General features: G+C 41.5%; 2 protein-coding genes across 5 annotated transcripts in view; one reads left to right on the top strand and one right to left on the bottom strand.

The window, feature by feature from the left end:
• Window positions 1-6,895, top strand: part of GYS2 (glycogen synthase 2) — a 50,127-nt gene extending 43,232 nt beyond the window's left edge. For 3 of the 4 annotated variants that reach the window (XM_035311028.1, XM_035311015.1, XM_035311014.1), the window contains 3 exons: window positions 3,318-3,481; window positions 4,870-4,950; window positions 5,985-6,895. In XM_035311028.1, coding sequence (XP_035166919.1) covers window positions 3,318-3,481; window positions 4,870-4,950; window positions 5,985-6,206 — 467 coding nt within the window. In that variant the 3' untranslated portion in view covers window positions 6,207-6,895. Of the gene's footprint in view, window positions 1-3,317; window positions 3,504-4,869; window positions 4,951-5,984 lie in introns of all 4 variants that reach the window. The other variant, XM_035311021.1, reaches the window with a different exon arrangement.
• Window positions 6,896-10,744: 3,849 nt separating this feature from the next.
• SPX (spexin hormone) overlaps window positions 10,745-16,554 on the bottom strand; it is a 7,152-nt gene continuing 1,342 nt past the window's right edge. Inside the window, exons 3-6 of the mRNA XM_035311049.1 lie at window positions 16,449-16,506; window positions 15,110-15,172; window positions 14,355-14,441; window positions 10,745-11,549 (exon numbers count right to left, since the gene is read on the bottom strand). Of these exons, the coding sequence (XP_035166940.1) occupies window positions 11,494-11,549; window positions 14,355-14,441; window positions 15,110-15,172; window positions 16,449-16,506 (264 nt within the window). The 3' untranslated portion in view covers window positions 10,745-11,493. The remainder of the gene's footprint in view (window positions 11,550-14,354; window positions 14,442-15,109; window positions 15,173-16,448; window positions 16,507-16,554) is intronic.

The following is a 16,554-nucleotide window of genomic DNA, read 5'->3' as shown; positions in this document are numbered from 1 at the left end:
CAGTCCTTCCCAAACTGATACTGTATGGGCTTCCCACAGGCAGCAGCTCTTCAAGAACTGCTCTGACATGGGTCCATTCCATGGGGTCCATCCATCAAGAGAAAACTGCTCCAGCATGGGTCCCCCACGGGCAGCAGCTCCTCCCAGACCCCCTGCTCCTGCGTGGGCTCCTCTCCACGGGCTGCAGCTCCGGCCCGGGGCCTGCTCCTGCAGGGGCTCTCCATGGGCCGCAGCCTCCTCCAGGCCACATCCACTTGCACCATGAGGGGCTCCTCCACAGGCTGCAGCGTGGACATCTGCTCTAAGTGGGACCCATGGACTGCAGGGGGACAGCCTGCTCCACAAGGGGCCTCTCCACAGGCCACAGGGGAACTTCTGCTGCATGCCTGGAGCACCTCCTGCCCTCCTTCTGCAATGACCCTGGGGAATGCAGGGCTGGTTCTCACTCCTCTCTTTCCCAGCTGCTGTTGCACATTTGTGCAATCCCTCTCCCCCCCTTCCCCCTTTCTTAAATCTACTCTCACAGAGGCACAAACAACATCAACTACTGGCTCGACTCTGTCCAGCAGTGGGTCCCTTTGGAGCCAGCTGAAACTGGCCCTTATCTAACATGGGGCAGCTGCTGGACTCTTCTCACAGAGGCCACCTCTGCAGCCCCCCACTACCAAAGCCTTGCCACGTAAACCCAATATGCTGCCCTGGGCCAGGGCCAGGGGGCTGCTCGCTGGTCCCCCCTGCCAGGGCTGCCAGCAGAGAGTCTGGGGGCAAGTACCCTGCAACACATGCTGCCTTGCCTGCCTCTGGCAAGAGGACAGGGGTGCACAGGGGCCTCTATATGCCCTGTGTCACTCTTGGGATCTTATAATTCGTGCCTCAGGTAGTGGCTTGGACCCTCTCTCCACCTACCACCCCTGCCAGAATCCCACAATTAGCATCAGAACCCCTCTTTCCACCCAGTACCCGTTCTGGGATCCCGTAATAAGCAGCACAGACTCTCAGTTCACCCAGCAGCCATTCCCTGATCCCTCCAGTAGCAGCAGAGCCCCTCTGCCCTCCCACCACCCCTGCCCAAATCCTTTAAGAGGCATAGAGCCCCTCTTTCCAACCAGCACCCCTTCTGTGACTCCTTTAATGACAGCACAAACCCTCGCCCTCCCATCTCCCCAGCCCAGGCCTGTCAAGTGGCGGTACAGGCCTTCTTTCTGCCCAGCACCCCAGCTGGGATCCCTTAACTAGCATCACAGACCCTCTCTCCACCCAGCAGCCCTACCCAGACCCCTCAGGTAGCAGCACAGCCACTCTTTCTGCCCCTCTGCCCACCCAGCACCCTTGCCGGATCTGTCAAGTAGCAGCCTGGCCCCTCTGTCCTCCCACCTCCCCTGCCCAGATCCCTCTTGAAGTGACTCAAACCCTCTCTGCCCACCACCCCTGCCCAGATCCCTCAGGTAGTGGCACGGAACCTCCCCCTCCTGGCCACCCAGCAACCCACCTGGATCCCTCAACTTGTGGCTTGGACCCTCTGCCCTCCCACCCCCTGCCCGGACCCCTCAAGCAGCCTCAGAGCCCCTGTCCCATAATTAGTGGTGCAGGGAGCTCAGCCAGTGCTGTCTCCCAGCCTTGAAGCCCTCAGTCTGACAGCCCTGCAGCAATGAACATTCCTGTGTTCCTACATGCTCTCTTAAGTTATTGGGACCAACCAGACTGGGTTCCCATCTTCCCATCAAGGCTTCCCATCGTCTTTTTCCCTGCCCTGTGCCCTGGCAGCCACCTGCAGGGTCTCTGCTGCTGGCCAGGCTGTGTCAGATCACATGCATGCACATGCAGATCCCAGCTATAGCTGGTGGATCTCCAGGGACATGTTGTCCATATTGCACCCCACCTGTAGAATGTGTTTCCAGTTTATGAAAAGCATGAGCGTGCCTTTTGGTTTTCATTACATCTGTTTCTTTGCTTTTCCATCAGTCTATGTAAAGACAACCACTGGCATTCATGAGATTACTAACACCTCCTTTGGCACAGATACATAGTGTAATGCCAGCTGGTGTTGTGTTGCCATTTGCCATATGGCTTGGAGCCGTCTGTAGAGCTTTTATGCCATCCTCCATAACGTTTCTAATACTTTATATTTCCCTGAATATATTTGCTATTGCCTTTTTCTCACGTTGTTATGCCCAACCATGCCACGAGAGCTGTGGCAAATCTGGGGAAGGCGGTTGAACAGATGGGCCATCGCTGTTTGCACTTGTATTTCTTACCTTTGCTCTACCTGGATGGGTGCTGGCCTTTGACTTTGCCTATCAAGGGTGGCACGTCTCCAGGAAGGAGTGTGTTGTCCAGCTCCTCGCTTCCCACATCTTATGTCTGTGGCCCGTGGTCTCCCCTGTCCCCAGCACTGTTTCATCAAGTGTGCAATCTCAGGTCTTAGATGGAGACTGGCCAGACATGGGGCTTAGGTCACCATGAGCCGCACAGAACCCAAGGTTGCTCCCATGGACTGGCCAGAGCAGGGCCAGGCAGGAGCTCCAGCAGGACATTATAATATATATATATTTATATATATATATATATACAGAGAGCATGGGTCACTTGCTCTTCTCTGCAAAAACATGGGTGTGGACATTGACGTAACTTATACATTCCTAGGGAACACCAAGCAGTTCAGTTAAGGTAGTTGTGCGTCTGTCTTGTCTATTGAGATAACTGAAGTCTAGCCCCCATTTCTTTCCAACACCCTGGGGGCAAGAATAATGTATTGATCTTGGCAAACTACACAGAGGCAAAGTTTACCCCGGCCCTCTCTCAGCCAGAGTTGAACATTGATTAATGGGTGTGAGTTAGCTGTCTCTGTGCAAGACACTTGTGTTTGTACTGAAAACACAGCCCATGTCCTACAGACTGATTCTGACCATCCACATTTCTAAATTTTACTGCAAACTTGGAATGCATTAGATATTTTTTAAGCAGACAGTATTTTAAAAATTATGGGAGAAAAAAGTGATATGTCTTTATCAAGAAAATCATGAATCCTTTTGGACATATTTACACAAGACAAACAACAAGAAAGCCTCTAAGTTTTGAGTAATCTGCTGTATTTCAGCTTGAAAGGTAAAGAAAATTGAAGTAAAAAATACATATTTTCCTGCATCTTTGAATGCCATCAAAATAGTAGAAAATGTTCCAGTTATAACTAACTGCCTCCCATCATTAAAAAGGACATGTAACACATGTAATGTTTGTAAGTCTATGTGGCAGAAAGTAGAATGGAAATGTAAGAGGTCACTTCCAATTCAACTCATCTCCTTTTTTGTGTCCTTTAGGGATCTACATAGTTGACAGGAGGTTCCGCTCACCTGATGAATCATGCAACCAGCTGACTCAGTTTCTGTATGGATTTTGTCAGCAGTCCCGTCGCCAGAGGATCATCCAAAGAAACCGAACTGAGAGGCTTTCAGATCTGTTGGACTGGAGATACCTAGGCAGGGTGTGTGAAACTATTAATAGAGGTATTAAAAACTCCAGACACAGTGTCTGTCTTCAGCATCATGCTACAGTGCAAGGAGGCATCCCTGTTCTGAAAGGCACCAATCAAAGGTGCTAAAGACAAAGCCCGCCTTTACAGTGTAAATGCTTCAGTGTAATGCTTCCATTGTCCAGTGGTAAGGAGGGACTTGACTTAACTGAATAGGTAAAGTAGAAGCCAATCACGCTGAGTTTTTTTGTACCCCTCATGCTAGGTCAATGCAAAAAGTTTGTGACTCTGAGAACAACAGCACCCCTACACTGAGTAAAATTTGTGCTCCAAAGTCATCTGGACTCTTTTCAAGGATCCTATTTCTTCACAGAAAGAGCAGTCAGGCATTGGAACGGATTGCCCAGAGAAGTGATGGCATCGCCATCCCTGTGGGTGTTCAAGGAAAAGTTGGACCTCGTGCTTAGGGGCATGGTTTAGTGGGTGACATTGGTAGTAGGGTGATGATCGGACCAGATGATCTAGGATGATCTTGTCCAACCTTAATGATCCTATGATTCTATCCATTCTTCCTGAAAGGCTGCTGGGCCTTGTGGCTCGTCAGAACTCCTAAACTAAATCTGTACCTTAAAGACAAAACAGTGTTTTTGATTTGACATAGAAAACACCACAGTACCACCTACTAAGAAATAGCAAAGCAGTATTAAGTCCACAGGAGCAAGGGAGTGGAAGGATCCGTATTTGTCAGTTTTGTAATGATTTTGGACCTTGCTCTGCTTTGGTATCTGTGTGAGATCCTTTCTGTTTATATTACGCATGACACAATACAAGACTGACACAAGATACTTTTTTTTAATACAGGTGATGGAGACTGGTGAGTATAATGGATCCATCAGATATTTTTACCAAATTTGTATATGCCAAGCCTCAGAAATTCATAAATGTTTCTTCTTTGTAACTGTTACACATGCTCTATATGCAAGAATGAGCCCAAAGTTTAAGTATATACACATACACATTTAGAGATGTAAAATTTCCTGGTTTTAAAAAGACACAGTTCTGTCTTGAGGGATAAAGAATGCCCGTCACTCTACACCAAACTACACTGACTGAGATGAGTGCTATTTTCCAACTTGGTACACCTCAGACTTAAAAGAACCTTATTCAGCTTCTGTTCCAGCTTTGGTTCTACTTTGGAGATCATTACCTCACAGTGGTGTGTTTGTTACAGGTAGCAAAACCACTTGGATTCTCTTTAGCCAAACACATGTTCAGCCTTTGATAAGCATCACCTTTGAGAAGATATTCATGTTACATTCCCTTTTTTTTTTTTTTTTTTTTTTTTCTGCATAAATCCACCCTCTTCCTTGACTTGTAAAGGTTTCTCTTTTATGTTGCAGTATTACATGCATGCCAGACACTTGGCCCTCAGCAGAACATTCCCTGATAAATTTGAGATGGAACCAAGTGCTCCACCAAAGGTACAGTCTGCTTTTGGAGATGAGTTCATCTGCATTTTGGCTGCTTTACAGAGAGAAAGAAAGAGAATGTGTGTGTGGTTGAGAGAGAGTCAGTCAGCAAGGTTTGTTCTAACTGCAGATAAATTAACTCACAGTTAAAATCTTAAGTTGTAGACCCAATCTCCAGTCATGAGTTGTAATGGTATCAATTGCAAGCAGTGAGGATACCATATGCAATACAGGGACAGTTATTCCAGTGATTTAGAGTGCTCTGGATGGGACTGTGCCACTTTAGACCAGGTGAAGAACTGGTCCTTGCAATTCCTATTAGAAAGGAGGCAGCTTCTGGTAAACCCCATGGAGATGTTCTGCACAAATCCAATAATAAAAGGGAAGCTGGGAAAAGTTATCAAGAGAAAATGAGGCAAAACACTGCATTCATCTAAACAGGGTATGTGAGGAGGAGGCTTGGCTGGAACTGCAAGGGGTCCAGTTTAAAGGCATATTTTCAATCAGTTCTTGTGTAGCACGTTAGCACCAATTTTAAAAGGGATGCTGCTCAAATTCAGTCTAAGATCCATGCTATTTGAACCAAATCTCCAGACACCCCCAAAGCAACTCAAGTTTTGAAATAATAAGAAGAAAGGAGGCTCAGGCCTCCTTGTTTGGCTCTGGTTTTGCAGAAATTGACGTATAACTAGAAAATTGTTCAAAACTTCAGACTAATTCTGAATTTCAGTCAGAACATTCTGACTAGAGAGTTAAGGAGAATTTCATGTAGCATTGAGGGTTTTAATGCTCAGTAAGTCATAGAAACAATGCTGGAAAGGAAGTATATTATTTATGATACAAGCTAAAGACCACTGCCATACAGGCACATGCTTCCTATCAGAGAAGGACTGAGAGGACCTGTATTCAAGGGTAATTTTGAAGTGGTCTAGCTTACGTGCCATCACCAATGGTTTGCCTTGAAGTGCTGACTGCCTTTAATTGCTGTACACAACCAACTGAGGAACACTGTGTTAACATGTACAACTTGCTTCTCTCTCTACCAGACGGAAGGTTTCAGGTACCCCAGGCCTTCATCAGTGCCACCATCACCTTCTGTCTCTCAGCATTCCAGCCCTCACCACAGTGAAGGCGAAGATGAAGATGAGGATGAAAGATATGATGAGGATGAAGAGGCTGAAAGGGATAGGCAAAACATCAAATCTCCTTTTCCCCTTGGAGTATTACCACAAGGAAAGACGAAGCAGCATGGAGAGTACAGGAACTGAATGTGTTGCTCTCACTGTATCAGGGTCTTTTCATCCATTCAAGAGTTTCTCCTGTAGGTTTGGCAAGCTTTGTGTTAAGGACAGTGTATTGTGATTAGGAGAATCTTAAATGTTACTTGAGTTACACTGTTGGGAAGCCTAATATTATTTCACCTTGAAAGTAGTTTAAATGACAATTCCTCTGTGCCCGGTCAAGGTAGAAGACATTTCTCAAGCTTAGTAAACCTAGAGAATGTGACAGTCCCCTCAGGAGCTTATACAAACTGTAGATCATACCTTTGTCTGCATAATTGTCTATATTAATCATGGTTCGTGCTGATAGCTCTATTAAGGTTGTTCCAAATGAACTCTTGCTTCATTTATGTCCCCCATTTTCCCCTCCCAAACTGACATGATCTTTAAACCAGAGATCAGAAAATGTAGAGAAAAAAAGTGCTACACTGAGGAAACCTTATCAGGGTTAAAAAAGCTTTACTGAAAACAAAATGGTCTTTATTTTTCCTTATGCTGTTTATCTTACTGTAAGTTTACATAATTTAAAACATTTTTTTACAGCATGTTGAAGTGTCTTGATTCAGTGGTAAAATATACTGTGGAACAATATAAAGTTTTATGCAGTGGACATTTGAATTTTAGAGTTAAATTAAGTCATCTTCCTGAAGTCATTTAGACCCACAATAAACAGCAGATTTGAATAAACAGCAGATTTGAATAAACAGCAGATTTGAATAAACAGCAGCATTTATTTTCTGATTCCTCTGGTATGTTTCTTTAATTGTTTTCATCATGTCTTACATTAAGTTTGTTAACCAACTAGTTCAGGGAGGAAATTAATGTTATTTGATTAAAGAAAATGACAAAAAATGCTTAAGTAACACCTTCCCATGCAGGCAAACCTACATGCCACAGAGCAATGTGAAAACATTCAAAGTTGTGCATTTCAATTCTTCCTATTGCCCCATTAGTTCATGCTCTATTTCACTTCTGTGGAAGAAACCTAATCTTAAAAAATAATTCTAAACTAATTCCGAAAACATATCTTCCCCACAGACATAATTTGTAAAAAGCACATGAAACTTCTTTTCAAAGTGTTTGGGGAATAAATGAACCTTACAATGAAAACCAGACATCTAATGTGCGTTACGGTTTTCAAAGGTATTTTAATTTTCAGAGAAGCATAGAGGGCCTGAAAAAGATTTTCAGAAGTAGATCTTAACATGAAAACACTAGGAAGGAGATCCATCTTTTATTTTGAAGTTTGAAATCAAGAATTTCTCAAGTTGTTTAAGAAAAGACATTTCCAGAAATTGATTCAGGCTGTTCCTCAGCAGGTAGGATGATCTGACCTCTGGAGGTATTTACCTTCACTGTCATTTCTGGAGAGAGCTTACATGGCCAGCTTTGATTAGATACCTACCTTTCAAACACTTAACCAACACTTGAAGACATGGTTCTTACCATGTTCATATAGAATGAAAGTGATTAAGTGCCTATCTGTATTTTTGGTCACCTAATATCAGTTTGAAAATTGGACTTTCATTCTTAAGCTGATTTGGATAACTGACAAAAATACCTATTCTCAGAAGACATGTTAAAGTTTTATGGCAAAAACTTAAACGGATTTAAAAGGAGTCACTATTGTTTAGCCACTTACGAAGTAATTAAAAATTATTAATAAGTATTTTTCATATTAAAGCAGTGAAAACAAAGATACCACATGTATTTTCTTCATGCACTTTACTAAGTGGAGAACTGCATTCTGTGAACTCAAAAATGTATGTTCTTCGTTGCAGTGGATTTAATCAGTTACCTTGCAGAGTCAATGAACATAATGTTTGAGGGTCCATTCCCTACAGCATTCTCCTGGAGAAACTGACTGCTCATGGCTTGTATGGGTGTACACTTTGCTGGGTAAAAATTTGGCTGGGTGGCCAGGCCCAAAGAGTTGTGGTGAATGGAGTTAAATCCAGTTGGCAGCTGATCACAAGTGTTGTCCCCCAGGGCTCAGTACTGGGGCCAGTTCTCTTCAGTATCTTTATCAATGATCTGGACAAGGGGGTTGAGTGCACCCTCAGTAAGTTTGCAGACCACACCAAGCTGGGTACAAGTGTTGATCTGATCGAGGGTAGGTAGGCTCTACAGAGGGATCTAGATAGGCTAGATTGACAGGCCAAGGCCAAGTTCAACAAGGTTAAGTGCCAGATCATGCACTTGTGGTATAACCCCATGCAACACTACAGGCTGGGGGAATAGTGTCCGGAAAGCTGCCCAGTGGAAAGGGACCAGGGGGTATTGGTCGACAGCAAATTGAATATGAGCCAGCAGTGTGCTCACATGGCCAAGAAAGCCAACCACAGCCTGGACTGTGTCAGAACCAGCGTGGCCAGCAGCACTGGGGAAGTGATCGTCTCCCTGTACTCAGCTCTGGTGAGGTTGCACCTCGACTACTGTGTTCAGTTTTGGGCCTGTCACTACAAGAGGGACATTGAGGTGCTCGAGCGTGTCCAGAGAAAGGCAACAAATCTGGTGAGGGGTCCAGAAAACAGATCTTATGATGAGCAGCTGAGGGAACTGGGTTTATTCAGTCTAGAAAAGGTATCAGGGGAGATCTTGTCACTCACTACAGCTGTTTCAAAGGAGGTTGTAGTGGGCTGGGGCTTGGTCTCTTCTCCCAGGCATCAAGTGTTAGGACAAGAGGAAACAGCCTTAAGTTGTGCCAAGGGAGGCTTAGGTTGGATATTAGGAAAAAATGTCTTCACTTAAAGGGTTAAGATGCATTGGAACAGGCTGCCCATGGAAGTGGCTGAGTCCCCATCCCTAGAGCTATATAAAAGACACGTGGATGTGGTGCTTAGGGGCATAGTTTGACACTAGATTTGGCAGTGCTAGGATAATGGTTGGACTTGATGATATTAGAGGTCTTTTCCAAACTAAATGATTCTGTGATTCTAAAAGAACATGTAAAGGTCATATTGATTGAAAGTTAACTTTCTCTTAAAAAATAAAAAATAAAAAAAATGCAGGAAGCTTAACATTATTGCTTGTATCTCAATGCACTGTTGTACTGAAGAAAAGCATTTCACCCCAAATTCCCTGTAATTTGCATTAACATCATCTGAGAATGTTCCAGCACTTCCTTTGTTGCCTAAAAATGTTCTAGTAGTGACAAGCTGGTGAACATCTGTTTATCATCATTCCAGACCCAGCATCATTGCAGTGCTGGAAGATATGATAACTACACACGTAACTGTAAATCTCACTAAATGATGGAGACACAGCCCTGACAGTATTGAATCTGGAAGGGTTTTGCTGGGGTTGCATTAAGAGAGCTACACTTTTTCTTTCTAGACAAGGAGAAAAATAAGCAACATGTATGATCATGATTGCAGGTTCACTTAGATAGATGTACTGAAGGTATTTGAGTTTCCTAGCAGGAACAGAGAGTTGGCATGACATCTTGTATAAATCCAGCTATGTTTTTTTTTGTCATGCTCACACGTTGTGAGCACCAGCCCCGTGACAGAAAGTGCACAATTTTTGAGATATAACTAAAGTGTATATCATGTTCAGTCTTCTCAGAAATAGTCCTGCAGGGGGCAAAGCGACCTCTGCCTCCCACCTCTAGGCTTATTGTAGTTCTGCCTTGTATGTTAGGACCAGATATCAGTAGCAAGGCAGTTTTAAGTATGGCAAAACATTTCTACCTTTTGAATGTGCAATATTAGGGGGAATGGCTTCTCATTCAGTCAAGGCAACAGACTGACTAACTTAAATGCTCCGGATTTCTAACAGATACTGTCATCTGACAAGGTTAGTAGCAGCTTTATGTTATATAAGCAATTATCTGCCATATTGAAAATACTGGGGTTTCGCAAACAGCTCTATCCTAAGACAGAATTGTTCTGGTTCCTGATACTTGGGAAAAAAAAAAAAAAAAAAAAAAAAAAAAGTTTAAACTAGTGAGCTTAGATCCACAGGAATACATACAAACATCAATGGAGAATGAGATTAGTACAGTTTTTGTATTTCTTGGACATTTAGAGGGACATAAATTTCAGAATACTAAATCAGATGTCCTACTTTTTGTCTTAATACTGATTGATCATACAGCAAATTTTGGTGAAAATTAACTTAATGCACTTTCAGAACATGCTTGAAACAAAGAGTTACTAAATGAATGAAAAGATTGAGGTGGATACTATTGGTTCTTAGATGAAATTCATCATGAATTCATTCTGTCATATAGTGTACACTGCTATTGATAGATATATTACAGCTTATAAATAAACAAACAAGGAGATTTTGATTTTTTCTGTGTTCCTTCATGAAGTGACATAAACTAAAAACAATTACTGAAAATGCCTATGGCCACATGATAGAAATTAATTCCTCTTCAGATGCATTTCTTTGTGTTGAGGAGAAGCAGTGTGACTTAACAAAATTAATTAGCAGTGTCATGAGAAAGATCTGAGGAAAGTAGTATTAAATGATGAAGAGCAGGACCAGGGCTAAAGGTTAAAAAAATAAAACATAGTTGCTTGGACACAAGAACCATATGGCTATTTTTTAATTACATGAGAACTACAGAGGGCTTTGCAGTAAGACCACAAAGCTGCATGAATAATGTTCAATATATCTTTATCAGCATGGAATAATTAACCATTTTATATATATTTATAATTTCAGTTTGAAAACTTAAAAAACAACAAAAATGTACAAGAATGATGCAACTAATATTCTGTGTGCCAGTTGTCATGTATGACACTAGATTTGTAACTAGTGTGCCACCACCAGCTCCAGGAGACCTGTACCACCTGCAGGAGTAGTGACTGTGTGCCATGTACCCTACTGAGGCCTTGATCGTGTACTAGCCTTCATCAACATACAGAGACAGAAGTGAAGGAATCCACCTTAACTGGAAATAAAAATGGCTCCGATATACAGCTGGGTAGCAGGCAGCAAAAGATTTTCCACTCACTTTTGAAAATATGATTTTAATGAAGTAATTGTGCAAAATGACAGCTTTAATCATCCTTTCAGCTAAGATGGAACAGTGTATTTTAAATTTTGGGTGAGAAATACAAAATTATCTAAACAAGGCAAGAACTTTACAAATAATATCTTTAGCTGAACAGGTAACTTTTAATCAGTTGGTATTCAAACATCGCTATGAATAAATACGTGACCCTTTTGGAACTAAGTGAGGATGAATGAAATACTCTGTTTACACAAATCATGGTTTCAGGGTATGCAGAATACAAATGTTAAATAAATTTGAAATATTTCTCTAATTTGATAAATTATCCATCAAGTAGCCAGGGTGATCACCATTTTCTTCTTCAACTGTAAGACAAGACACAATGGGGAAAAAGAAGATGTAGATAAAGTAAAGTTCAGTCACCCATAGTTTTCAGGATATAAATATACCTCAGGGACAGCCCTAGTGTCTGCTTAGCTAAATGATGAAAATAGAAGTAATCATGCCTTCTGTCATTTTAAATGTAGGAATTTTTCTGTTTGTTGAGGAGCAAAAATACAAGCATTGTCCAGATAAATATTTTAGTAAAAGGCACAATTTTTTCATGCAGAAGAAAACAATATATTTGCTCTGTATTTGCACAATTCTCTCAGTCGAGGATTCTAAAATCAACTGAACGTGATCTTCTGAAAATATATGGCCTATCCATATTTGATTGTTTTGTTAGACTACTACTACGATGATGTCAATGTTATTCCAGAGTATTTTTCAAACAAGCTGCCAGTTTTGCTTAGCTTTCTCAGATGTGTCACCTTTTTTTAAGGGGTGTTGCTAGACACTATCTCCTTTTGAACAGCAACAGCAGGCAGGAAAACACCACTAAAATTTATGAATCATGAACTCCACAGGATTTTCTCTTCTTGTTAGCTCACAAGTAACAGACCCTTTCACTGATTTATCTTTAGAATTGCCCATATAGTTTGTCCAAAGCCCTATGCTCATTGTTAATTCTGCCTCTCTCACTCAAAGCACCACTGAAATTTTTGGTTTTCAGACTTCTGCCATGGCAGGGAGGAGAGAGCTGAGCACAGAGCCTCAGCATTATGTGAAGTGCAGTGGGAGATGCTAGAAACTGGAAAAGACAGGAATGGTTCAAGGATATCTGCACATACACCAGGTAAATTCTGTTTTCATTTCAGGAAAGCTGTATACTTTAGATAAACAAGGTGAGGTGGTATGGCAGCAATGGCAAGTTATTTATTGCACACTAGTGATCATGTCAAGGGCAATGAGGCAGTAATAGGCCTGTCTTACCATGCGTCTATGCAAAAGGTACAAAATACCTCATATTTCACTTGGGTTTTTCTTCACATTTCGTAATTCAAATAAAGCACTTTTTCCTATTGTGATGACCTTAATTAAGAGGCTGCACAAAGAACTCACAACTGAGACCAAAAATACCACAAAGATAGCTTCTAGCCACCTTCTATTCCTTCCTGACCTGGACCAAAGAGGCAAGGAACATAGCTTGGACAAGCTCCTGAGCTTGCATAAGCTCTTGCAGCACCCAGGGGCTGGAGTACAGCACAGGGTCTCCACAGCACTGGTGCATGTATCCTTCCCTTTACAACTTCCCTGTTCCCATCTCCACTTCCAAATGGAGCTGGCCATAGGAAAAAAATTAGTCTGTGTAACTGAAGAGGTGAAGGGTACCTGTACTCAGCTCTGGTGAGACCACACCTCAAGTACCGTGTTCAGTTTTGGGCCCCTCACTACAAGAAGGACACTGAGGCCCTGGGGTGTGTCCGGTGAAGGGCTGTGAAGTTGGTGAAGGGCCTGGATCACAAGTCCTGTGAGAAGCGGCTGAGGGAACTGGGGTTGTTTAGTCTGGAGAAGAGGAGGCTCAAGGGAGACCTTACTACAACTAACTACAACTAACTGAAAGGAAGCTGTGGCGAGCTGGGGGTAGGCCTCTTCTCACAGGTAACTAGTGATAGGACTGGAGGGCATGGCCTCAAGTTGCACCAGGGGAAGTTTAGGGTGGAAATTAGGAGACATTTCTTCTCAGAAAGGGCAGTCAGGCATTGGAATGGGTTGCCCAGGGAGGTGGTAGAGTCACTGTCCCTGGGAGTGTTTAAGGAAAGGTTGGACCTGGCGCTTAGGGACATGATTTGGTGGGTGATATTGGTAGTAGGGTGATGGTTGGTCCAGATAATACTGGAGGTCTTTTCCAACCTTAATGATTCTATGATTCTATGACAGGAGACAGAGTGCATAGATTTAGGGTCTCAGCATTGTGAGCTACATGTATGCAGCAGAAGATGAGGGGTTTGGGATACCAGCTTTGCAGGAAGGCTGGTCTAAGGAGGAAAGGTGAACTATTGCAGGATGAGGGAGCTGGGTGACAAGAGACAGGGCTCTTCATCTAAGGGAGTGCAATATGCTTGAAGGAGATGGAGGAACGCAAGTTATTTAAGACTGACTCAGTAGGTGGTTTCTGCTGTAGGAGGCTGTGAAAGGCACAGGTTTTGAGGTTTTGATTTGAGAAGCAGAAGTATGCAGCAGAAGTCTGCGGAAGCAAGTGATGAGGAGACAGAGGTGGGAGAGCTGGACAAGCTCTATGGCAGCTGGGAATACATGAATGATGACTGGATTTTTCAGGATATTTCAGGGCTCTGCCTCTACATCTCCTTGGGACCCCGTGTCGGTTGTGGCAGTGACAGCTCTCAGAAGCCAAATGTTAATCCCACAGCGCCTGTTCTGGAGCTTTTTAGAATTCTTTTTTAAGCATTTCTACCAGGGCAGAAAAGCCAATGGAGTAATGAAAATTTCACAAGCAGTATTTCGTAGAAAAAGGAGTCCCAGTAGAGAAGTTTTGTTTTGGAAAATTCAAATCAAAATAGCCATCCCCTTGAATCTAAACCAATAAAAATCTGAAAGGCAAATGAAAAGTAGACTATAGAAAAGATTACCAATTGTGACTTCTCAGATTCATGTTCTAGTTTGTGTAAATGTACACTCTGATAAAATATACTCTGTGGAACACCTTATTTCAAGACTGACTTTTTAGATTAACATGTTAGTAAATTAAGTACTTATAAACCCCTTTTAAAAGCTCTGGGCTGAAACAAACAAACAAACAAACCAACAAACAAAAAGCATGCATTTACCTTTTTCTTGGGCTTTCCGTAAGGAACTAAGGAACAGTGCTGCAGCTTCAGAAAGAGATAAAGGATTTGTGTTTTGGCTGCGTGTTTCTAGAATTACAAAATCGGAGATGCCAGTTTGTTAGTGTTTTATGCATTTCTTTATTTTGCTCTTTGCTTTTTTATATTTACAGTTAGAGAGCCAAGTAGAAAAAACTACTGTTCTTTCATTCACTCTATAACATTATGTACTCACAACCAACCTGATAAATATCTAACACCAAAGAGATTAGCTATTTCTTGCCAAAGGATGTTAAGTTAGAGTTCCTTAGAAAGTAAAAAGAACATTGTTTTTTTTTTCATGTGGTATTATTTTGATACAGGGTTATTTCCTCCATGCACATTGTCTAGCATGAAATAATGTTGTTGCCTTTCGTCATTTGTCAGTTCAGCATAATTAATAATTTAATTTGATTTTTTTCCACTGGGAAAAGAAAGTCAAAGGGACTGATAATAATCCCATGTTAACAGCCAGGTCAGTGTCAAACATCACCACTTATGGACATGAAGTCACATAGGTACACAATAAAAGGAAAATCAGATACACGGTCTTTATAATGTGCTTTTTGGAATGATGGATATAACAAAATGAAGTTATATAAAAAAGTGCTTCCTTAAATATGATTCCAGGAAAACAACCCCTCTCCTGTTTCTAAAGATTTCTTTCCTAATCTGAGGAAAGATTAATATGCTATACAAGCCTGTGGGCACGTACTTACCAAGCTGCATTCTGTTATACAGATCCTTTTGCTGGATCTCATCTGAGATGAATCGACGTCCCTCTAGAAGAACAGTCAGAAAAGGTGAAAACAATCTCACAGTCAGAAAAGGTGAAAACAATCTCGCAAATCAGTTGTAATTTTTACCTTACAACGCCTAAAGTAGTCTTTTCAAAACCCAAAGTTAGAGCAATAATTCTACAAACATATAATTGGATGCATTTATCCCCCCTGGGGTCCTTTCAAATCAGCAATAGCTCATCCTTAATGGGAACACTCCCAAAAATACTTCATTCTAAAAAGGAGTTGTTCCAGCACTTTTCATTCATATATTAATCTGCTGTAGGAGCTGTATGTAGTATGGAAGAATTTATTGTATTTTCCTCACTTTTTCCTTGACTCCTATGTGTTCAAGAGCCTTCAATCTCTTTGCTGGTCTATAAAGTATTGTTTTTCAAAGGTATTTTGCGATATAAAATGAAAAAGAAGTAAAATAAATAGGTTATAAAAATAAATAATAATAATAATAGTGCATTATTCAGTTGGAAGAAGTAAATAAAAAAGGGGGGGGGGGAGATCTTTTACTTATTTATTTTATTATTTGAAGGAATTTTCATCCCTCAATACACACCTTGCCTGGTACTTTTTGATTTTGAAACAATTCAGAATAGAATTATTTAAAGCACAAATGTTTCTGTTAAATGTGGGTCTGCATCAGAGGACAAGATCATCTCTTCTGACTCTAAATTTTATATTTAATGCTCCTTTAACTCTGTACTAGTACCAGAAATTCAAAAGTTAATTTTCAAGAGTTAATTACAACAATATCGATAACCCTGACATCCAAGTTCTTCTTAGAAGAGGTTGCTTGTGGTCTGAATACCAACTGCAATGCAAGATGCTTGTAATAGGAATGTGTTTTAACCTATTGCTTTGGAAGATGTTTTAATTAAAGCCTGAGTGAGAATAAGGGATGATGGCTATATCCAGTATGCCTTAAACCCCCTTTAAGATTATTTCATTTAAGAGAATTGCTTTTCCAGTAGGTTTCACAATCAAGCTTCCAACTCTATACATTTTCAGTACCTTCTGGTTTGCTTTTCTTCTTCCAGAAGTTGCTTTCTTCAATTTAATTTCTTTAAAAATTAATAATAATACTGGCAATGCCACGGTTTCAAAGACAAGGAGAAATAATTCTAAGTATATCCAGGTAGGGTTCAGAACGTCTACCTCCACAGTATCCTTAGGCATTTACTGCTCGTGTGGAGCCAAGCAGATCAGGAATAATCCTGTGGTATAGAAAGTCATCTCCTCAAAACTTAAAGAGCTTGGGACTTACGAGCACCCTTCAAATACAGCATAGCCTGGGGAGTCCAGTTTCTCCTTTGGAAATGAGCCTTTATGAAAAAAAAAAAAAAAAAAAAAAAAAAAAAAAAAAAAAAAAA

The sequence above is a fragment of the Oxyura jamaicensis genome, chromosome 1 (assembly GCF_011077185.1).
Source record: "Oxyura jamaicensis isolate SHBP4307 breed ruddy duck chromosome 1, BPBGC_Ojam_1.0, whole genome shotgun sequence".
Lineage (NCBI taxonomy): Eukaryota > Metazoa > Chordata > Aves > Anseriformes > Anatidae > Oxyura > Oxyura jamaicensis.
Note: the sequence above shows the minus strand (reverse complement) of the source record. Positions and strands in the feature narration are given on the sequence as shown.